Raw genomic sequence first — 24,278 nt, 5'->3', positions numbered from 1 at the left:
GCTTCTTTCTTTGCCACCTAATTCCCATGTTTTAGTTTTGACCCAAAGTAGTTAATACAGCAAGGCAGCTTGACACCTCTGTTTCATAGTCTGACGTAACACATGGTGTCATTTTTACATGATGTCCTAGGGTCCCAAGGGATGATTAATAACAAATCCTGCTATGCTGAAAGGAAAAAAGAGAGAAAATAAACACAGACCCGTTGGGCTCAGGGGAAGCTGGCCTGACTAGGGTGCAGAAAGAGGCAGAGACGTTCCATTTGTCTGGGAAGCATCATGTGTACTGCTGTTTGATAGAAAGCATTAGAACAGTCATTCAGTAGAATATTACGGTGTAGTTGCCTGCATGGAGCCAGAATAAAGCCATGATTGGTGTGTTGTAGGAAAAACGGATCGTGTCGCTGGATTCGGCCAACACCAGACTGATGAGCGCGCTGACCCAAGTGAAGGAGCGGTACAGCATGCAGGTCCGCAATGGCATCTCCCCCACCAACCCCACCAAGCTTTCCATCACGGAGAATGGTGAATTCAAAAACAGCAGCTGCTGATGGGCTTTGTGAATAAACAGACTGTGGGAGGAGACAGAAGGAAATGCCCCCGCTCTCCTATCCCCAGCCCTCTCCCCAGCCCCACCAGGTTTACAGAATGTTGCTACTTCAGAACAGCAGGGTGGCGAGCAACTCTCCAATGAAGAAAGGAACCTTGTCTTTCAGGGCATAAGGCTAAGACTTCCAAGGTCGACGCTTCACCCCACCGCGACCCCCCCCCACCCCCCCACCATCTCTGTGTACATAGGGAACTTAGTTCTGGGCCATGTACAGAAAATACCACTGTAATATACCCAAAGGAAGTTAATAATGTAGATTACCTTTTTAATTATTGCTATTTTTATTATTGTTGTCCTCTTGTTGAAAGCACTGCAGTTGTTAGAGGAGGCAAAGTAGGAGCCACAGGTGAATGAGAGATGAGCCTGGCGGCTCAGCTGGTAGAGACCATGTGTCTGTCTGATAGAGCACACAGACCGCAGTAGGACATTGTCAGAATGAGTTTTTCAGGGATTCCTCTGCCAGTTTAAAAACCCCACTCCGGTTCCCTTGTCCTTTAGGAAAACATGCAAATACCGAGATCCAAACAAAACAGTTTATCCCATTGATCAACCAAGACTGGTTCTGGATGGACAGCTATCTGATTTGGGGATACACTGTTCCAGAGGACACAGATAAGAGCTGTTGTATCAAAACTGGACTTTAGGAGTGATTTCTATTGAACTCCTGTTGATGTTTATTTCCTTCTGTCTGTAGCAGACGGGAATTTTCCATTTTAGATAGGGGGCTTTTTTTTTTTTACCCCAGTTGTAATAAAGGTTGTTCTTTTTCCTCTTTAGAGTTTACAAAACTATAAATATTTGTGTCTCTATAAACCATCTGCATCTTCACACCCACTTGCCCTTTCCTCCCCCATGGTGGGAGCAGTCATCACCAACAGGGTTTACTCTCCCCTGGAGAGGTTATTCAAATATGCTGTCCATAAGCCATCCGAAATAAACACCCTTTCTTCCATACAGAAAAGGGCTAACCATACCATACCATGGCAGGAATCTCTGAATATTTCCTATCAAAAATGTTTTTCTATTTGTAAGTTATAATTTTGGTTTGGGATAAAGATTTTACCCAGTGTACTAGCAGATCTCTGGGCAGGGTAATTTTATCTCAATCTTTAACTTTTAAATTGCTTTTTCCTCTAATCCCCTCAGTAAAATTTGGAAAAGAAATCCAATTCTGAAGCATTGCTCTCTTAAAAGTTATGATTACCCTTAATGAAAAATAAAATACTAAAAGTGGGAGGACAGCACATTCCAGCTGTTATTCCCATGATCTTTGTAGATTTGGCAATAATAACCCAGTTTCACTAGCTGTCATCATTGGCTTTACTGTAGGACAGAAACAGTCATGGAAGCTAAGTTACTTCCTTTTTTCCAGAGGTGTGAAATGTCATCTTGAATGCAACCTTGATTATCAGAAGTATGGAATGTTACAAGTTAAACAGACATTATATTTACAAGTATATATACACATATACTCACACATATGTACATATAACTGCACAAATAGGAAAAGTTCCTGCCTTCTATGCTGTTGGATATAATATTTAAAGGGGTTAGAATCTCTTTAAGCAAGATCTAAGCAATTGTTTATATTGAGAAAGCTACAACATTTCTCAAGTAAGTTAATGATGTTTATTTGAAATTATAAACTTTAAGGAATTTTTTTTAAGAAGGAAAAGGAGAAAGGAGGGGGGGAAAAAAACCACCTGAGGAAGCCATAGACCTGGAGTGAGTGTTTCCACATAACAGAATACTTATAAGGAGAGGAGAGAACATTTATTGTGTCCCCTTTTGGGTGAAGTCCCGACAGAGACACCAAGCCTCCATTTCCACCGCACCCCCAGGCTTGCATTCTGACCTCTTAAGCACTGCCCTCAGGTGGGTCTTTGTGTTGGGCCTTGCATCTCAGCAACCTCACCATGGTCCCCAAGCCACAACCTTTTAAAACATTTCCCCTTCGTAACACTCCTGTTTCAGCCAGTCAGAGATCTAAATCAGGAGCTGCCCGGTGTGCTTATCTGATCTGCAGACTTCATGCCCACATGTATTGGCACTTGTGTATTTTCTTGACCCGTGATCATTATTTTACAAATTCTTCTCTCTTCCCTCCAAGCTGAGGGCACACTGTGGCCAAATGACTTATTTTAATAGGAAAGAAACTACCAATTCTGAAGTAGTGCTTCGTGTTTGGGGAGAGGGTATGTAAACATAGGTCTGTTCTTGTTTGTGGCTATTTTCAGGTCTAGCCATTCTTTATAAAAGTCTTCAGAAAACCTGGTAAAAGAATGGTCGGTTTCAGTGGCCTTAAGTGTGTAACATGGGTGATGTCTTACAATGAGGTTTGGAAGCTCTCAGGTGGTGGTTACGGATGACAGAGGACTGATAAACTAACTATATTAGAGGGTTGGGGGACACAAAATCAAATGTTTTTGATGGATGCAGTACATCTTGTCAGCATTATGGGAGCTTCTTAGAGGGCTGCCTACTTTGGAAGATTAGATGCCCAAAATGTTTGGATAGATTATGCAGCCCTCTATTATCAGGTTATCGTGAATGAAGAGAAAAGAGTAAACAAATAATAAAATTAGAGGTAAGCTAGGAGTTCAGTGTAGTTGCCAGATGTTAAATTTTAGATTATCCTTTGAACCTATTCCTGTCCGAATATTTTTCTGAGTATTTCTTTAGAGAATGCTGCAGTCTATAGAACTTATTCCGAAAGGTTTTTTTTCTAAGTATGGAAAAAGTCAGCAACAGCTGATAATTTTTATGGAGGTATTGCTTAATTGGCTTTTCTTCAGCCCAGATAAGTGCATACCTCTCTTGCTGGGAGGAGGTGTATGGTTGAAGAGAAGTGGGTGGATTATGATAGCATGTCTTGCACTCCTTCTAACACCCAACACGTCACCACATGGTGGGGTGCAGCATAGACCAAGGCTGAATGGAATTTGGAATTCCAGTGAAGTGCTTGCAAAATGCTTGTCCAGATGACAACCAGATTTGGCCATTAACAAGGACACATGTTGGTAGGATTTAGGAAAAGAGCTTTATATTTCCCTTTTATTTTCACTGGAGCAATAAGCTTTCTGAGCCGAAGCAGCAAAAAGGAGTAACGTTTCCTTCAAGTCATCACATTACCTGAGTCTCTGCAATACAAGCCATGAAAGGGAGGGGAGATTATAACTAAGTAACAGTGACAAACACTTGAGCACTTACTATGATCCAGGCACTATCACCAAGATACTGTTGGGGTCCAGGGCAGTCTGTTGTAAGGGAAATGTGGTAAAATGAGGTAATCATGCTGCTGTAACTTTGCCTTTTCACTTGGCATTGAGTTGGTCAGAATTAGCTTTCTCTAGTCTGCTTCTACCTTTACCTTTCCCTGTAATGGTGTTGCACAGTGAAAGAAAAAGTAGGATTTCCTGTCTACGACTGCTGTATGCCCTTGAGAATTAACTTGACGTTAAAAGTAAAGCTTTCTAGATATTAGTCTATTTATGGATCTGTAGCTCTACCGACCCTCGTTTCTCACTCTGTCCTCAGAGGTACACTGGGTTGAGAGCAGTGCTTTTTTGGAAGCCCCAGAGCAAGACAGCTGCCATCAAGTGAGTTTGATTACAGTTTGTTCTGCCTTCCATCTCGGTTTAGTTCCAGTTACATCCAGTTTGGAGTTTCTGAGAAGGCTGGTTGTGGGACTGAACTTGGGGAAGGAACCCTGCTTGGGATTTACCTAAGGCCCATGTGACCCTGACTAGAGTTGACGCCAGACTAGGCTTGTCACTGGGCCTGACTCAGCAGCTCTGGAGCCCACACCATACCTTCCCTGTGTTTTCACCTTCGGGGGGTCACCTTCTACAGATTATGGAAAACCAAAAGGGCTTTCTTCTCCATTCCCCTTCCCTTTTTCAAGTCTGATAGTGAAGTCTCCTGCTCGCTTCAACAGTAAATAGTTGCCTTCCCACCCCTTACCTGAGGGCCAAGAATTTGGGATACTTTGTGTTTTATTTTTTTTTTTTTTTGGTGGTACGTGGGCCTCTCACTGTTGTGGCCTCTCCCGTTGCGGAGCACAGGCTCCGGACGCACAGGCTCAGTGGCCATGGCTCACGGGCCCAGCCGCTCCGCGGCATGTGGGATCTTCCCGGACCAGGGCACGAACCCGTGTCCCCTGCATCGGCAGGCGGATTTCAACCACTGCACCACCAGGGAAGCCCTGGGATACTTTGTTTTTATCAATATGTCGATGGAAAGGACCTATTTTGCTATTTTTTTTAAAAGCAAGATATGTTGGGGTGTTGAATTTTTAAATAGAATCTTTTTGTGTTTGAGTGATTGTTATTAGTTCTAGAAGCATTCTGTCATGACCCAGTTATGAATGCTCTTGAGTTTAGGAAGGACAAAAGTGATGAAATTTGCATGAGATAGAATAAATATCTTATGAGGAGTAAAAGAACCTGAGGAAGATACATGATCCAAAAGGGGACTAATGCACAGCAGCCTTCTCCATAGCCCGACGGTTCAAGGAAACAGGAGGATTTATATCCTTTGCCCAATCTCGAAATACATAGATATATAGAAAGGCCGTTTCTGTAGACAACATGTGGGTACCCACACAAAACACACGATCCCTAGGGCTTCCTTTTTCTGAATGTTAATCCATCTTATAGAGCAGTGATTCCCAAACTTCCTTGAGATTTTTTAGATTTTATGCTCTCCTTTGTTAGATTTTATGACAGTGGTTCTTTCCTCTTTAAAATGTACCATATGTGTTATATGTATATATAAGTTAAAGTGACTTGAAATTTGGCTTGACATTGTCTCAAGAACCCTAGATATCATTATTGATACCTTGGGGAGTCACAGAAAGAAAGTTGAATATCACTGATGCGACAGTAGGATACAGAAAGAAATAGGTTTGCTTCCTGATCAGTTAATCATCAGGTGTTTGAGGAACCAACCCAGCAAGGCTTGGCGATGAGCCACCCAAGGAAAGCCAAGTGGTCTTTTGTGTCCAGATTTCAGCATGCATTTTAATTTCCTATTCAGTTCTTATTTTTCAGTGCCCTTGTTTTTCCCTAGGAAATGTTTTAGTTTGGGATTTAAAACCAGATATATCTGTTGTAGAAAGATTTCCACAGAAGCTGTGTTTTAGGGGCCTCGATCATTGTGTGGGGCTACAAATATTTAAGAATAACTATCATATTTATGTCACTTCTAAGCTCCCAAGGGAAAAATTTCAAGTCCCAGTTCACCAAAAGGTTAAATACTAATTGACCACTATCCTGCAGAAAATTTGAAATAAATAGTACAGGTTAAATTTTGACTGGTGCTTAGACGTTTCCTAGTTACATTAAAATTAACTCAAAGCAGACAGCAGCCCATTCACCTGAATCACACCTGTGAGGAACTTCTAAATTTGATTTTGTTTTTCATCTCCAGGGCCTTAATAAGAGTGTGTTAATACACATGACTATTTTACAATGATAGCTCTAAATAATTTATTTTTTATTTCAAGAAAGAGAAATACACGTTAGAAAAAACCCAAGATTTTATTTTATTTTTAAAGCCATATTTTTGTGCTAGTGGCACTTAGATTGTTCCATATGTGAGATCCATATCTGCATTTCATTACCTGGGTTTGTTCTAAAAGAAGATTTATTTTTGTTCTGTGAATAATTTTTGACGGTTCTTGTACATGTACAGATATAGATACGTTTGAGGTCTTTTATTGATATTCCTACAAAGAATACAAATAAACTTTAACTTTAAACATTTCAGACTAAAGTTGCTACTGTATTTGACATATTACTGTTTGACTTCTAGCATGTTACCTGGGTAATTAGGACACTTGGAGAAAAACCAGAAACAAAATGTATGCAGGAACATTATTCTGAAGGTAAATTTTAACATTAAGAACAACGCGTCTTAGAATTTCCCAATTTACAGGTAAAAAATATTTAGCTGTAGGACAAAGAGCTAGCATTAACACATATTGTATTGTAGTAACACCCTTAGAGAGCTCCTCATTCTGGAGAGTTGGAAATCTCTTTACTAGCTTGTGACTGGTGAAGAAAATGTCCTCCACTTTATTGAAAGTATGGCCCCACTCAGCTCTCCAGACCAGTACTATCCTCTCTTAATTCCCCAATAGATTAATGTGGTTTGTTTCAGGATTTTTGTTGTCTAGTTGGGGCCTTGTTTGCTTGTAATTCTTGAGGTTATTTCCAAATACCCCCATCTTCTGCTTACCTTCATTCTTTAAAACCCCAGGATGCAGGTCCCATAAGTAGTTTTCTTACAGGCTAAGTATAGGTCTGAAATTCCACCAGTTAGCCTCTTCACATATCTAGTGACTTCTACTTCTGTTTTACTATGAATTTAAAAACTAAAATTCACTCAAAATCCAGAGAAAATTGTGTGAGAAGACTCCAGGTCACAGTAGACATGTGCTATTTTTTTGTTTACTTCAAAGCCAACCCATTTCAATCTGAATTGCTCATGACCTAATGTAAGCTTTAAGACTTCTTGGATCTGAAACATCAAAAAGAGAGCAACTGTTGTTGATGCTATCTTGTGACCTCCTAGTCATCTTAGCCCTTAACTGTCCACCCACCTACCCTTTATGTCCAGCCATACCCTTTATTTTTCTTAGCCTCCCTGCAGCTACCTGCCTTTTGTCGTTAGCACCTTCACCAATAGGAAAGTACAGAAATCAAGTTTGTTAGGTCACCACCACCACCACCCCTAGCAGACAAAAAATGTTTAATGACAAAGGAGACTAAAACGAATGACAATCAGGGATTCTCAGTCTTGACTGTTCATCAGAATCACTTGGGATCTTGAAAAAATAAGAGTAGAGATGCCCCTTTAGACCCACCATTGAACAATTAAATAGAATCTCTCTAAGGATTGGGCCAGGCTTTTTTTTTTTAACCTTCCCCACGGGATTCTAAGTTCAGATAGGGTTAACAACCACTAGTCCATATCTCTCTCTGAGCACTGTGTGAGTGTGTGTTACAATGTTTTCTGTGTTCCCATCCATGGAACTGGGATAAGTTGGCTATAGGTGTTTTGTTTGCCTCCTATTTCAGATTTTATCAGTAAATGCTACTAAAGCTGATGATATACTCTACCTTGTCCCCACCAATTCCATCCTTTATATCTGTGAGGTAGAAATTCTCGCCATTAATATGAGATAGCTATATTCCAACAAAAGTGACCAGAAGCTGGAATTCCCCATCTTGACCCCAATTTTCCCATTATTGGTTTTAATTTAAAATAAAAGGTAGATGGTTTCTGGTTTGGTAACCCTCCCCTGCCAAACAAGAACAAAAACAAAAACGGTTCTTGACTTTTGTAGACTTAATACTCAGCACTGCAGTCTTATTACTTGAACGTTTACAAAAAAATGTATCAGATGCCAAATTGCATCATTTGCACCTGTTCTTCAACAGCAAAATGCACCGAAAGCTCTCCAGTTCCCTCCCTGCTGCCTGGCAGGCATTTGTGCATGCATGTGCACGGGAGCGCGCGTGCGCGCGCGCGCACACACACACACACACACACACACACACACACACACACACACAAACTGTTCTTCCTAGAGACTTCAGTTTGTGAAATTTTAGAATGAATTGCCTGGGTGCTATTTCTTTGGCCTATGAGTAAATTGCAATAAGCTACCAGATTAATGCCAATCAGTTTCCTTGTCTGTAAAATTATGGTTTTGGCTAGATGGCCTATGAGGAACTCTCTAGCTCTGACATCTTATGATTATTATCTGATACCACTGAAAAATGTGCCTTTAGGTCATATTCAAAAATCAGCTTGAGGCTTTTGTCACAATATTTAGGAATAATTCTTCCTCTTCACAATCTTCTCATCTCACAATACTTTAAAAAAACAAGAGGGGAAAAAAAATGCCTGGAACAAATGTATATTCAGAATAATAATTTGATAATAATAATAGCTAATATTTATTGAGTACTTCTTTGCTAAGCACTTTTTATGAAATATTTCATTTTGTCATAATACCAGCCATATGAGTTAGGTACTGTTGTTCCTAATTCATGAGGAAACTGAGGCTCAGAAAGATTAAGTTACTTGCTCAAGGTCACACAACTAATAAGCTCAAAGCCAAGACCCAAACTTAGGTCCTTCTGACTATGCTGTATTGATTTTTTTTTAAGAGCTCAGGAAAAATGGAGAGAGTAAGAAAAGATCTGAGCACGTGAACCAACCTGTCACCATGAGCCAGGATGGTGACAATGGGAACAGATGAGCTAATTTTCCAAAGCTTTTTCTCTTCCTGTATTGGCTTTGACAGGATTGCTTTGCGTTGTCAAGTCACCTGACTGATCAAAATTAGAGGACAGGGAAGTTTCTCGCCTCACTCAAAAATTGGTCTTTCATGTCTTCTGGGTTCATCAGAACTGGGATGAGAAAATCTGCTTTCAGGATTCCAAAGAGTTGCCCTGAAAAGGGAAGTACTACCTGGCTCAGGGGAAATTATCTCGTAGCCATTTGAACACTTCAAGTTCTTGGCAGTCAGGAGTGCCCCCTGGACACCATAGATGCTACATGGTGATTTAGGATTTCAAAAAGAAGAAACTGCTGGACAGAAAAATGCTCAGCCACAACCAGCTAGTGGCTGACAGGAAAGAGTCTCATGAGTGGAGTAACCACTGCTCTCCTCCCATATCCTGGCCACCCTCGGGCAATTCTGTTCTTTTCTGTCTCCTCAGTATTTTCCTTCTCCCTTTTTTTTTCTTTTCTTTTTTCTTTTTTTTTTTTTTTTTTTTTTTTTTTTGGCATGCCACGCAGCTTGCAGGATCTTAGTTCCCCGGCTAGGAATCGATCCCTAGACTGCCAGGGAATTCTTGCTTCTTCGTTTTAATAAATCTGTTGAGTAAATATCCCACACCATGCTGAAAATATTCACCTCTTCCCTGGACCCACATTTGTAAAGGCCAACTGTACCCCAGAAAACTCTTAAGTTCTCTGAGCCTATACACAGGCTCAGCCTTTGGCCATGAATGTGGTGATCACAGGAACTACAGCCTCATAATAGGACCACTCTATATCTGTACAACATTTTATAGTTTATAAAGTACCTTTGCATAATTACCTCATTGGGTACTTGAAACAACCCTGTGATATAGGCAGGGTTGTTTTTACTACGTCCCTTTTGCATATGAGAAAGAGGAGATTCTGAAGTAAGGAAACATGCTCCCCAAGCTTTCACAATCACCAGGGAGCCAACCAACTCTAGAATCCTCATCCTTGTTCCCTTCCCATTTCAGGCTGTCTTTCACAAAAAAGTGTTGAGCGCCCTATGCTAAGGAGTGGCTGTCCAGATTTAACTGCCTGGTCGTTAAGAGTGGGAACTTGGTAACCAGAAGCAGTTACCTGGTTTGGGTGCTAGAGTGTTTTCTTTAGAATCTGGGTGATTAGATGAGCTCAGATGTTGGGCCTGAGTGGCAGTAGCTGCATCTGTCATATCGGTGCCACTCCTTTCACTGGTCACAGCTACAAGAGGGGAAAATCAAGGAGTTCTTGCAAATACAGCCAGGAGCAAGGTGGTCTGAGATTGGTGACTGCCCCTGAGCTAGAAGACAGGCACGGGCAGCCACCATCCTGCAGAAACCATCTGGGGTGGGACGCTCAGTCCCTGCCAATCCTTCACTTACCTCCGTAGGTTCATGTACCCGGGAGCTACATCATCATCTCTCATAACGTGTCTCTGATACCAGGATTTGTGGGGCTTAGCAATATTATAAGATATCTCCTCAGGACCGAGTGTTTATTTTTCAGCAGTTCCTACCCCAAGAGGCCCAGTGCCCTTATGTAGTCTGCCAGCTACACAGGGCCCCCACCATGGCACCCAGGAACCCCCAACCTCTCCATCAAGGGGTAGCACCTCAAACTCAAAGTACATATTCCAAAACCAAGCTCGGCCTCCCCCAGCAGCCTCCTCACCCCCTTTATGGTGCCCGTCTACTGAGGCTCTCCAGCTGCTCCCTTACTCCCTCTCACTTGCTGTCACGTTCAGTCACCAAAGTCCTGTCAGTGCCTTGCAGATGTCTTTTTTTTTTTTTTTTCAAATATGGAATATTTGAACCATATTGTTCTTCTGATATATTACTGTAAAATATTTAAGCAAAAGTATCCCCTCACCTGACCCAGGGACAACCACTATTAACAGTTTGCTATAGAATATCCTTCACACACTTGAATTTTTTAATTTGAATGCGTAGAGATCTACCTTATTCTCTTTAAAGGCTGCATAGTATTTCACTGAATGTACCATAACTTATTTAATCAATCTGCTTTCAACGGACATTAGACTGCCTCCAGTTTTTCACTGTAATAAACAATGCTGCAACAAACAACCTGTGTGTGGAGAACACGTATATATGTGTATGTGCACCTTGTACTATTATTTCCTTAATAAATTTCCAAGGGTAGAATTTCTGTATGAAAGAGTATGCACATTTTGGAACTAACAGGCATTGCAAGAATGGTAGCACAAGTTTACTGTGCTATCCAGTGTCTGACAGTGCTGATTTCCTCACATTCTTATCAGCATTATCACCCCAGATCTTTGCCAAACTTGCTAAGTTAAAACAAAGAACTTTTTAATGCATCTTGCTCTTAATTTGCATTGCTATGATTCAATGAACAAAGCTGAGCATTTTAAAAAATGTGTTTGTATTTATATTTCTTCAATTAATGTCACTTGCAAACGATGTAAAATCAGTTCCCTCAAGTCCCTCCTTGCTCCACTGCTCCAGATCTGGCCTCGGTTCCACTCTCCTGGACTGTGCAAGTCTTTCCCCACACATACACTTCCTGTATCTCCTCTCCAAAATGCCCCCTTCTTACTCCACCCAAAGCATTGTACATTTCTTCAGTGAAATGAATAAATTTGTAAAATCCAGAAGCACAGAAGGGGCGAAACACTCATATTCTTGTTGCCTGAATTTAACCATTGTGAACATTTTCACACATTTCTTTCCAATCTTTTTTTCCCAAGTATAGGTTGATGTTTCCTTTCAACATTATTGTGACTGTGTTCTATGTATAATGTTGAATCGTCTGTTTTCCTTTAGCATCCTGATACAGGCATTGCCCCATGTCATTAAAACCACCTTGCTTCTATTGACTACAGAGCTGACCATTTTGCTCACTTGCTAAAAACCTCTGATGGCTGTGCTGACTGCAGGATCCAGTCCTTCAGAATATGGCCTCAGTCTCTTTCCCCTCATCACCTGCCGCTTCCTTCCCAAATATGTGACCGACACTCCAGTCACATCAGACTGCTTGTCTTTCCCAAACCACACATTTCCACATCTACCTATCTTTGCCCGTGCTGTCCCCTCTGCCATGAAGAACCTTCTAGCCTTTGCTGCCTGATGAAATCCCCATTACCTTTTGTCCAATTACCACCACCTTTCCAGGCAGAATAAATGAGTCATTTTCTTGCCAAGGCTCTTGGTTCACCCTTCTGTGGCAGCACTAATTAAGCTGTCCTGGTTGTCTCTATTAGCCCCTATTAGACTAAGCTCTTTTAAAAACAGGACACAGGTTCTGCTCATCTTGGTATCCACTGCCTTGTTCAAAACAGGTACTCAGGAAATGATTGTTGAATTAAATCATCTACCAGTGAGCAAAACACTATTCTAGGCCTGGGAAAGATATAAAGAGGCATAAAACATAAGACAGTCCCTGCCCTGTGAGATTTCACAATCTCAATAGTTCATGATTGTGATCATTCATAATCATTTATAATTAATAAAATGAGACTGAGGCCAACCTTGTCTATTGTATAAGGTAAGGACAGATGGGAGACTGAATCACTAAACATTTCACTACTGAATTGAGACTAGAATAGTAACAACTACGATTCATTGATGCCAGGCACTGAAAGATACCTCTTGACATTTTGGTGTTTTTCTTCACTTTAAAAATGAGAAAAATGAAGTTCGGAGAGGTTAGGAAGTTTGCCTAAGACCACACAGTAAGTAGAAGACCCAGCATTGCAACCCTTGGCTGAAAGACTCCTCTAGCCAAAGATAGGTTTTTCTCCCCTAGATCGCCCCACCCTAAATTATTATCTAGGGGGAGGATGAGGGGATGAACTGGCTCTAGGATCCCCCATGGAGTGATCTGGAATGCACCCAGGGCCGGGAGATGTGGCCCAGCACATACTCTCACCACCTCAACCTCCCAGACTTTTGGCCGGGTCATGGACACTAGGGCTTGGTCTCCCCAAAGGAAAACCCAGGCGTCAGGGCGGTGTCCCCAACCCCCAGCGACGCGAGTGGGCGGGCACCTGTCTCAAGCTCTGGCGGCCTGCCGGCGGTCTCCGGGCGTGCGGCCTGGCTCAGAGCTACCCCGTCCCGGCGCGCCGTTGTTCTCTGGGGCCCAGCCGAGCTCCCTGAGCCGGAAGGCTCCGAGGTGCTTTCTTCCTTCCCCAGAAGCTCGGCGCTGCGGGACCGGCTGGACGTGTTAGACCCGGGGGGCGCCGCCGCAGCCGGACCCTGCGCGGGGCCAGCGCTGGTCCCTACGCCAGAGAGAAGAAAGCTTCCGTGGGGCCCGCTGCGCCGAGCGGCCGGTGGGGGGGCGGGACCTTGGTGCGCGGGGCTCCAGGGCCCTGCAGCGGCCGGGCGGTTCTTCCGCGCCCGGCCCTGCACACCCACCGCAGACAGGGCTAAGCAGGGAGGGCCTCCTGACCCCGCCAGGTGCGGCCTGGGCCAGGTGAGACCTCGATGGGAAGCAGAAAACAGGCTCTTCCCCCGCTTCTCAACCTCATCTTTTGCCTCCAGGGGGAGAGCCGCGTTCCTTAGCAGCTCACAGGGACCCCACCCCTGCAGGACCCGGGCCTCCACGCTCAGCGCTACGCACCCCGACCCCCTCCACTCCCTCTTCAAGTTAACTTCGAAATCACCTCCTCCAGAAAATCCTCGTTTAATTACAGGAGCGGGGACAATCCCCTTCTCTGTGTCCCCACCATGCCTGTGACTACACAGGCAACACTGCCTGTCAGAAGCCCTCTTCCCAGCTGGCTGTCAGCTCCTTCAGAACAGGCCCTGCCTTTTCCTCTTGTCCCTGGCATGAATAAAGCTCTGTGCAACTATGAGCAAGCCCGCTAACTTCTCTGTGTCCTCAAAAAGGCAATAATACCGTTGTCAGATGCAGGAATCTGTAAAGATGCCAGGAGAACAGTGATTTTTGCGCTCAGTTATCCTAGACCTCATGGGAAGCAAAATGAGGCAATAGCTGTGAAGATGTTTCAGGAATTTAAAGATGCTGAAGGAACACTATCACTGTCATTCCCAGCCATGTCCCCACAACTCATCTCTCATCTTCTCTCCTCCCAGAAAAGCCCCAAATTGAAAGGGATTTGTCTGGCCCTCTATTGCGCTTCCCTCTCTGGATGCTGAACCTCAGAGGCCTCTCTGATGATTTTTCCTCAGAAGCACTGCTCAACTGGGCAGTGAAGGGGTCTTCCCATCTCTCTCCCAGGCCAGGCCCTCATCACCTCCCCTGGGAGACTGCACAACCTCTCTTGGGTCCCCTGGCCCGGGAGCTGCAAGTCCAGTGGTCCAGTTCAAGGAAGGAGGTTGATGGTGACCGAGTCCTCCTCCTCCAAACCCCAGCTGGCCCAGCAGAGTCGGGGGCCCAGGGAAATCCCTCTCCATAAGTGGCCCATGGTCACCACCCTGTTGATTCGCCTCTTTCCTGGCCCCTCCCTGGCCCTTTGGGGAGGATCCCCATGGGACCCACCCTGTGCTGCTGCATCCAGGCCACCCTCTCCACTTCCCAGGCCCTGGAGACCCCAGAATCCAGCCAAGAACAGGCTCAAAGCACCCACAAAGAGCAGAAAACAGGGGAGGGTACTTGGCCTGGGCATTGTCCCCATGGTCACTTCTGAGGAGGGTGTGTAGGAGAGCTGAGGGAGGGCTGCTGACTCCCGGTGTCCAATGGTGGGGTCTGCAAGAAAACACCACCGGTGAATGTGAGGGCAGGGCTGATAAGGGGGGACACAGCACCCCCAGGTCTGCCACGGCCGACACACCTGTGAGAGGTCCAACCAGACACTGATGACCAGCCTCCCGCCACAGGAGCCAAACTCAGGAGGGCACCTGTCACAGGACAGGTATGTTCACAATCTTTATTCCTCACAACAAGGGAGGAACCATTGTTCCTATTTTACAGATAAGGATCATGATTCTCATCAAATCCAGAATACAAAAAGAAAACAGCCAAGAATATGCAAATCCACAGAGACAGAAAGTATATTCGTGGTTGCCAGGGCTGAGTGTGTGAGAGAATGGGGGGGGGGTCACTGCTAAAGGGTAAGGAGTTTCTTATTGGGGGTGATACAGATGTCTTAAAGTTAGATAGTAGTGATGATTGGACCACCTGGGTATGTACGAAATCTCACTATACTGGCCACCTCAAAAGAGTGAATTTTAAAGGCACGTGAATTATATCTCAATAAGGCTGATACAAGCAAGAAGGAAAGAAAGAAGGAAGGGAGGAAAGAGAGGAGAGACGGAAATGACAAGGCAGGATGAAGTCTGTTGCTGAGGAGACGTTTCACACACAAGATCCAGAATAACCAGGTGAGCCTCTGGTTCCCATGCGATTGGTGACAACAGTGTCAGTAGCTAGTATCTTTTGGGTGCTTACTCTGTGCCAGGGTCTCTACTAGGTCCCTTATATTTATTCTCATTCATTCTTCAAAGCCATCTTATGAGGTGCGTCATCAATACCATTTTGTTTTTTCCAGTTGAGGGAAATGAGGCTCAGAGATGCCGCTCACCTTATTTCTAGCAAGTGATAAAGTGATTCCAAAGCCCACACTTTTAACATCTTTATTGCGCAATAAGTAACTGCTGTTGCTAATTGCTAATGCCCTGAGGCTAGACGGGGTGCGTTCCATTCTTTAAAGATGCCCCAGAATTAAATTAAAAGCTGTACCAGAACTCCGCTTCCCTTAGAATCTAGAAATACTTCCTTAGGTGTATCCTCACCACCTCCGGCTGCCAAGAGAACCCATTTCCCATCCCAGCCTAGCCTTGGTGGGTCAAGGGGCAGCGAGGACGACTGTCACGCACTATCGAAGCAGATGAAGGGTTTCAGGGAAGAGCAGGCCACTGCAGAAATTCTGGGGGAGACGCTCCAGTAGCTGCAGAGACCCACACAGTCCTGCCCCGAACTCAGGCACCTGCAGCCAGGTCGGGACGCTGGCACCCACGTCGCTGGACCATCTCAGAGACCCAGAGGCCGCACTGAAGTAGAGGCCAATCCAGGCCTCAGTCTTACTCATGATGGATTTCAAGGCCTCATTGTCTGTCTCCTCAGTCACTGTCTGCAGGTCAGCCAGGTCTGTGTGGTGTCTGCGGCAGTACCTCACAGCTGCCAGCCGCTTCCTTTCTTGGTCAAATCGCTTGAAGTTCAGATTGCCGATCTGAACCTCAGCTGCGGGCAAAGAATGTAGAGACCACAGGCTTGAGGTCTGGGATCTCTGCCTGCTCAGCCCTCATCGCCCCCAGTACAGAGCCCTGGTTTGAGCCCTGCCCTTGTTCCCCATCCTCAGGTGTTAGGTTTGATCAAACCCACAAGTTTATAGGCAGACTAAATACCAGACTGGGAGAATGAATGAGCTATCATAGCAGCAGCTGGGGGAAAGACCATTCATTAGGAAAGGCAGGGGTTAAGAACTCTCCTCTTGGCTGTATGGCCTTACAAGTCAAGTCTGAGCCTCAGTTTCTCCATCTTTACAACAGGGATAGTAATAGTACCTAAATGTATTTCGTTTAAAGGATTACATGAAACCACGTATACAAATGATTTACCACAGTGTGTGCAAATATTAAACACTCAATTAAATGGTAGGGTTAAACTCTGCGGGGAGGTTGAGGGAGATGGGACGATCCTGGTCTGGAATCAGCCTCATTTGTGGTTTCCAGGGTCTGTGCCTGCCACACGGGCTCTCAGGAGGCTCCCGGCTCCTGATAGAGAGAGTGTCTGATAGTCTCGGGCTCACACCATCAGGAGAGCCAGGGACAAGAGGTGAGCCTGGCGAGGGGCACACCTGCTGGTCAGTGGCAGCCCTGACTTCTGGTGGAGCTCAGACCAAGACTCAGCCTCTCACAGCCTCTACCTCCAGCCCCCTCCTGCCCTGCCCCTGGCCAGGCCTGTCTCATCTGCAGCACACAAGCATCTGTGATTCTAAACAAGGGAAGTTTGGAAAGGAGGTGCTTTGGTACCACCTGAGGGAGTGATTCCAGAGACCTGTTAAAGGAAGCACCTCTGTTTGCAAAATTGGGAATCACATCCGCAGAGTCAAATAGGGCCTCCCAAACTCTCTGACACATGCCTGCTCACCAAAGTCCCGTCAAGATTTGCCTGATATTTTCCTCATGTTCCCTATCTAAACTGGTCTTTTAAAGCGACCCTTTTTTAAGCACCTAGTCCTTGCCAGCCCTGGGCTTTGCGTGTCGCACACATCATCTTTTAAAATCCTCACTATAATCCTGAGACGCAGATGTTATTAACGCTCATTTACGGAGGAGAAAAAGGAGACTCGGGGAGGTGATGACTTACCCAAACTCATGCCTTATTAAGTGGCAGGACGAGATTCAAATGCAGGTCCGCCGTCCTCGGAAGCCTGTGCTATCTTCCCAGCGCCATGTTCCACTACAAAGCAGGCTGAGGAGTGAATTTCCTTTGAAATGTCTCTAACCAGACACCAAGAAACGCTTTGTAAAATATCAGGGCAGTAATATCCCCCTCACCAGGTGGATGGGCCTGGACTGTGGAGAGGTGCTACCCTTGCCCCCCACCCCCAAGCTGCCAAGGGTAGGGGCACCAGAAGACTCTGGGATGCAGCCTGGACTGGTTGGAGACCTTCCCCCGGCTCCTCCCCACCACCCCACCTCCACCCCCCAGGGCCAGCTGAATAACAAAAGCATTGAGCTTCTGCTTGGGTGTCAGCCTGAGGGCCCCCCAGCAAAGCCAGGGGATCCCTGGGCCAGGCAGGGGTGGGGGAAGCCAGCTGGTCCAGGTGAACAAGTGCAAGGGAAGGCGGAGCCCTGGAGCCCTGGGTGTGTACCTGGCTTTGGAGAGGTGGTCAGGCTGAGAGCCGGTTCCAGGAGGGTGTGGGGCTCCAGGGCAGGATCTGTGAAACGGGCCACATGTTATGGGGCGGGAGTGCAGCCGCCCAGCTTGCTCTGCGGGCACCGGGAACCGCCAAGTTGAAGCCAGGAGAAACGGAGCTCCAGGGTAGAGAGGCTCCTTTGTTCCTATCTACGTGTAGTCCATAAATAGATATATATATTGAGCACCCGTTGTGTGACAGACACTATCATAGGCCCTGGAAAAATAGCAGGTATAAGACAACAAGATCTTTGTTCTTGAAGAGAATATGAGAAGGAGCCAGCCTTGCAACGAGGTAGGAAGGGGCCACATGTGTTTGAGGAGTGGAAAGCAGCCAGTGGGGCCAGGGAGAGAAATAGGAGATGAGGCCAAAGGTCTCAAGCAGGGCTGGGTTGGCTACAAAAAGGAAGTGATTCTAAGTGCTAAGGGAACCTACTGAATGTGTTTAAGCAAACTGGTCTGATTTACATTTTTAAGAGTTCACTGTGTACAGAACAGACGAGAGGGGGTCCGGGCAGATGCCACGGAGAGCTGTGCTGGTGTGTGGATCTGCAGAGCTGGAGAGAAGTGGATGCAGTTAGGACGCGTCTGGGTGGAGTCCAAAGACTCCAGGGGGAGTGAGGGAGAGCCCCGCACACACAGCCCTTCCTTCAAGGGGCCTCCCATCCCCACCCCGGCATACTCACCACTCCTGGAAAAATCTCTTTTCTGGCTTGGGAATTGCAAGATCAAACCTAGGCTACCCTGGGCTACATTTCAAGGCCCCGTGACAACCATGGTGTGCAGATAATTGGGGACACGTCGAGTTGGTCCCCCATACCCCTATTTGAAGAGTTGGGGTGTGCCTTGGCTGACTGAGAGAAAAGCAGAAATTGGCACTTTTTATCAGGAGCGTGCTGTCTATAACCATCCCTCGTGTGATCTCAGCACCTTTAAGACAACGGTCAGTGGCATGGGTTGCCTGGGCAGAGAGGAGCCAGCCAGGGGACAAGGATGGGGGGGCTGTTCCCCAACAGCCGGCACCATGTGCATTGAGTAAATGGTTTTTCTGCAGAGGGGCACCCACCTACCTCCCCAAAGCAGGGGTTCTCCCAGAGAGTGGCTGTTCCACATTCCCCCAGCCCCGCGAGACAAAGCCACCTCACACTTTAATGAGGAGAGAGACCTTGGACCCTGCTCTGGTTTCTGCACAGACGCAAATGGATCCCCAACCTGACTTTTCCATTTTCCTCCCTTTCTTTTTCCTCTTTCCCCACATCCTTAATTGTCAGGGGACATAGCGGAAAATTTCCGATTTTACTTTTTGACTACCCTGATTTACACCCGTTTCTCTGATGGAGCCTTTGGAATGAGGGACAGAAGAGATGGAAACAAAGGCGGCAGAGAAGAATGTAGCAAAAAAGCGTTAAGCTGATAGTTATCCTCTGAAAGGCTTGAGACAGACCAAGGCTCGCTCACTCTCTCTCTCTCTCTCTCATTTACTCTTGAGAAGCAAAACCCTAGGAGGAAGACCAGGCCCAGAATATGACTCTGAACACACCGTAGTAGCAGATGAAAGGCTTCTGAGCAGTGCACGAGGCGGCCCCCAGGCTGGGAAAATGGCGACTGAATACAGAGTGGCACAGAGACCCTCCTCGAAGAACGGCGGCGAGCTCCACGCTGGCTCGCTGAAGGTGGAGCCTCTGGACCATCTCAGGCCCCCAAGGCGCACGTCGAAGAAGAGGCCGATCCAGGCCGCGGTGCTGCTGGTAAGGGCACAGAGGGTCTTGATGTTGCTGCAGTCCTTCACGCTCTGCAGCTCGGCCAGGTCTGCGTGGGGCTGCCGGCAGTCCTCCAGGGCCTCAGACCAGCTCAGCTCCTCGTCCACCCTCCAGAAGGTCTTGCTGTCGCTGGTCAGCTGCAGGACTGGGGCGGGAGAGATTGTCGTCGTGTGGCTGCCCCTACCCTACTCCCAAATCCCGGGTGTTCAACCGCACCACAGGCAGCCTCCCCAGCCTCTCCTAACCCACTCCACCCCTCACCTCCCGCCCTCCACTTGCACAGCTCCACAGCTCTGCTTCCGGGCCTCTGCACAAGCTGCTCTCTTGGCCTGAAAGACTGGCCATCCTCACCTGCGCCCTCCATCCCCCATGGCTGCGCCTGGCAATTACTGAGCAGACGCGGGAAGGGAGGGCCCAGCTGGGGCTGATTACCGTGGGAGGGCGACGCCAGGAGAGCTGAGACTCCGGGCCCTCAAGGCCCAGAGGGCCAAGGGGCCGAGGGGAAGGAGAGCAGAGGAAGGACCGAGGAGGGACAGGAGCTGGCAGGTGTGGGCCAGGCTTGCTGCACCCTCCTCCCTGCCCACCCTCTCAACAACCACAGTGCCGGGGAGAGGCCAGCACGATCCCCATTTTACAGGTGAGAAAGCTCTGGCTCCAAGAAGGAAATGGCTAGCTCAAAACTCCAGGGTAGGGCTTCCCTGGTGGCTCAGTGGTTGAGAATCCGCCTGCTGATGCAGGGGACAAGGGTTCGTGCCCCGGTCCGGGAAGATCCCACATGCCGCGGAGCGGCTGGGCCCGTGAGCCATGGCTGCTGAGCCTGCGCGTCCGGAGCCTGTGCTCCGCAACGGGAGAGGCCACAGCAGTGAGAGGCCCGCGTACCGCAAAAAAAAAAAAAAAAAAAAAAAAAAAAAAAAAAACTCCAGGGTAGGAAGTAGCAGGGCAACAATTCAAGCTCAGATCACTGCAAAGCATGAGGTGGGGAGATGATGGGCCCCCAACTAGTCCTGCTTCAGTGAGGCCAGAAGCCACCCATCCCAGGCTAGGCTCTGACTCCCCAAGTAAGTACAGACCAGAGGCCAAGGCACTTTCTCTGGGGGACCAAGAACCTCTCTCTCTCTCTCACTCTCACTCTTCCTTCCTCCCTCCCAACATCCTGTTTATACCCATAACTCTCTCCATTCCCCTAAGAGCTAAGCTGTTGGAAACCAAAGGCTGGAAGCCTCTGCCCTTCACCCCCCTTCACACCCTTCCTGAAGGGAAGGGCAAACTGCCCTTCTGATTGGAAGGGCAAAGGGAAAGAGGAAAAAATTCTTCATGCCTCAACGATAATGTCCTGCACAATATTCTCTTGTGCAGCGATGGCCTCAGATGACTTCTTCCCAGTGGCAGGACCCGTGTGTGCCAGGGCCTCTCAGGGCCACTCTCTGGGGATGGAAGAGAACCTGACAGTCCCATCCCGGAAAACACCACCCCTGCCAGCACCCTGTCCCCCAGCCATTCACCCAGGTGTCCTCGGTCTCTTGATGTAAGGGCCCTGCTAGGCTTCCCTCTGGGAGCAGAGAGAACTACTGGAGAAGCGCAGTGAGTGTGGAGTGAGGTACAGTATCCACGCACCCTCACTTCCCCCAGGGCTGCTCCTGGCACTCTGGGTTGAAATTCCACATGCATTTCTCTTTTCTCCCACTAGTCCACGAGCCCCTTGAGAGCTGGGACTGCGCCATAGTCACAAAGCACTCACCCCATAATAAGTACAGCAAAATCTCTCAGTGAGGAGGAGGTGTGATGGTTTGTATGAGGTGGGTTTGCTATTATTCTTCTCTTTGGAGTCCCACTCCTACCTTCGACTCTGTGTAGTCCATGGAGATCTGGCGTACGTGAATGAATGAGGAGCCTTACACTGGACGTGGAGGGCCGGTGATGAGGGGAGAGGGGGACAGCCTTGAACTCCAGGACACCAGTTTCGCCCAAGTTGTGTGAGGAAACCCAGGCTGGATAAAAAGGGAACGGAGAGAAGGAAGCAGCTGGCTTCACGAGCAACCCAGGAACAAACACTTGGTTTGCATGAGCCACAGGAAGCAAAGGGGTTCGTGGAAACTCCCTGTAGCATCTCGTCCAGTCCCCCAGGTTAGGAATGCTTTTCCACCTGGACACAATACACCCTTAGGTACGTACGGGTCTACAACTTTAACTTTCCCACAACCTCCCAGACTAACTAGATCTGTATCCCCGGAGTGGAAGCTGCATTTCCCACACTTGCCATCTCGGACACGCTCTCAGCACCCCTGAGAGCAGACAGGTTTTCTTCCGCAAAGTGAGCTGCTAATGACTGTCCAGGCTCTTTGTTAGAGTGGTGCATTGTGGCTGCAATGCCCAGCCAAGCACAACTCGAGAGGTTTTTCTCTAAGCCTTGATGCCTGTGAGATAATAGAAAAAAATATATATTGGTCTCTGCCCCCAGTACCTGGCACAGAGCTCCTAAAACCCTTGTAGTTTCCTGAGTGACAGGAGTGTCTTTTTTTTCTGATGAAGTGACTCAGGGTGGATGCCTGGATTGGGGCCAGTCTCTACAAAGACCAAGCCATGTTGAGAAGCTTGGAGTTTTCAGCACCAGCCTCCTGTCCTTCAGAGTTAACGATTGCTCAGGCCTATGTAATGAAGCCTCTGCAGGGACTTCCCTGGCTGTCCAGTGGTTAAGACTGCATGCCTCCACTGCAGAGGGCATGGGTTCAATCCCTGGTCAGGGAACTAAGCTCCCACACACCACGTGGTGCAGACACAAAAAGAAGAAGAAGTCTCCACCAAAATTCCAAAAGCATGAGGTTCAGAGAGCTTCTGGGTTGGTGAACACGTGGAGACATGGGGAGAATGGTGCACTCAGAGAGGGCATGGAAGCTCCCTGCCCTTTCTTCATACCTCGCCCTTTGTCTCTCTCCCACCTGGGTATTTCCTGGTAATCTGGTGAGTAAAATGTTTCTCTGAGTTCTGTGAGCCACTCTAGCAAATTAATTGAACCTGAGGAGGGGGTCGTGGGAATCTCCAATCTATAGCTGCTTGGTCAGAAGCACAGGTAACAACCTGGACATCTGAAGGGGGGGGGTGGGTAGGGGGTGGGGAGCCTTGTAAGACTGAACCCTTAACCTGTGGGATCTGACACTAGCTCCAGTAGTGTCAGAACTGGATTAAATTGTAGGACACGCAGCTGGTGTCACAGAGAATCGCTGCTTGTAGGTGAAAACCCCCATACATCTGGTGTCAGAAGTGGTAGGTGTGGTATGACATGGTGTGAGAGCAAAGGAGAAGCACAAGGGGAAAGGCTGGGGGGGTGGTTTTCCTAAACAATTCCTTATCTGCGGAATGAGGGTAATAATAACTATTTTACAATGGTATTATGAGGATTAAATGAAATAATCTTTGTAGTGGCTTTGATACGCTGCACAAATTTCAATGTGCAAGAAACATTGCATCATCTATTTGTTTGTCTCTAAATCAACTTAAAAATTTTAAGGTATATGCACAATAAAATGCACCTATTTTAAGTATACAGTCTGATCGGTTTTGCAGAATGTATATACCAGTGGAACCACCACCACAATCGAGTCATAAAACATTTCCAACACCCCAGGATATTCCCTGCTGCTCTTTGCAGCCATCCCTCCCCCACCCCAGCTTCAGACAACCACTGATCTGCTTTCTGTCACTATAGATTTGTTTTCTAGCCTTTCATTTGAATGGAATTTCACTCAGTAAAACATCTGTAAGATTTACCCATCTTGTCATATGTATCAGTAGTTAACTCCTTTTTATTGTCAAAGGGTATTCCATTGTAGGAAAATATTACAACTTGTTTATTCATTCTCCTGCTGGCAGATGTGGTGTTGATTTCCAGTTTGAGGCCATTATGAATGAAGCTGCTGTGAATATTCATGAACAAGTCTTTGTGTGGACATTTCTTTTGGGTAAATGCCTAGGGGTTGGATTGCTGGGTCATATGGTAAGCATATGCTTATAAGAAACCGCTAACTCTCTTCCAGGGGGGTTATATCATTTTCCACTCCCACCAGCAATGCATGATAATTTTCTCAGTGTGGACATGAACTGTTGAAGACAATTATGCCTCATGGGGCCATTCCTGCTTGAGGGAAAAGTTCTGTTACAGCTAGCTTCTCTAGATCCCCACACAGCTGGGGAAGCAGTGGAGCTCCTGGGGCAGGTCACTGGAGCCTTCCTTGGGTGCTCCCTTGGATCCCTTGGGGAGAGCCACCCAGGGCCCTTTGCTCTTGGGCACCCCTTAGTGGACAGCACACCGTACTGGGCAGCCAGCCCTGCTTCCTTAATCCTGAAGAAACATTTTTCCTGGAACCTCATGGGGAACATGAACCCTTGGATTCTAAACTACAGCTGCTCAAATTTTTCATTTATTTTCCCCCTTCTGTTTAAGTACTGTTTTAATAACTGATCTTTTTTAAAAAATTATGCTTTATTCCTTTAAAAGTAAATGTGTTGGCCAGTAAGAACATGAAAAGATGTGTAATATCACTAATCATTAGGGAAATGCAAAACAAAGAAATACCACCCATTAGTATGGCTACTATCAAAACAACAGAAAAGAACAAGTGTTGAGAATGTGGAGGTAAGGGAACCCTTGTTAGGGGGACTGTCAGTGGAAAACAGTATGGAGGTTTCTAAAAAAATTAAAAATAGAATTACCATATGATCTAGAAATTCCACTTCTGGGTATATGCCCAAAAGAA

At 46.7% G+C, this 24,278-nt stretch overlaps 2 protein-coding genes across 16 annotated transcripts in view; one reads left to right on the top strand and one right to left on the bottom strand.

The window, feature by feature from the left end:
- RASAL2 (RAS protein activator like 2) overlaps positions 1-8,157 on the top strand; it is a 386,290-nt gene extending 378,133 nt beyond the window's left edge. For all 15 annotated transcript variants that reach the window (XM_059056121.2, XM_059056130.2, XM_059056124.2 and 12 more), the window contains one exon: positions 384-8,157. In XM_059056121.2, the coding sequence (XP_058912104.1) occupies positions 384-526 (143 nt within the window). In that variant the 3' untranslated portion in view covers positions 527-8,157. The remainder of the gene's footprint in view (positions 1-383) is intronic.
- Positions 6,995-21,883, bottom strand: CLEC20A (C-type lectin domain containing 20A). The gene is given in 12 exon segments (XM_067024634.1): positions 6,995-7,129; positions 8,987-9,072; positions 10,007-10,126; positions 12,933-13,547; positions 14,501-14,593; positions 15,724-15,797; positions 15,799-16,087; positions 17,724-17,789; positions 19,308-19,373; positions 19,376-19,672; positions 21,366-21,515; positions 21,781-21,883. Coding segments are annotated over 12 exon segments (2,094 nt in total).
- Between the last annotated feature and the right edge of the window lie 2,395 nt (positions 21,884-24,278).

This window comes from Kogia breviceps, chromosome 1, assembly GCF_026419965.1.
Source record: "Kogia breviceps isolate mKogBre1 chromosome 1, mKogBre1 haplotype 1, whole genome shotgun sequence".
Lineage (NCBI taxonomy): Eukaryota > Metazoa > Chordata > Mammalia > Artiodactyla > Physeteridae > Kogia > Kogia breviceps.
The sequence above is the reverse complement of the archived record's forward strand: the minus strand, read 5'-3'. Positions and strand labels throughout refer to the sequence as shown.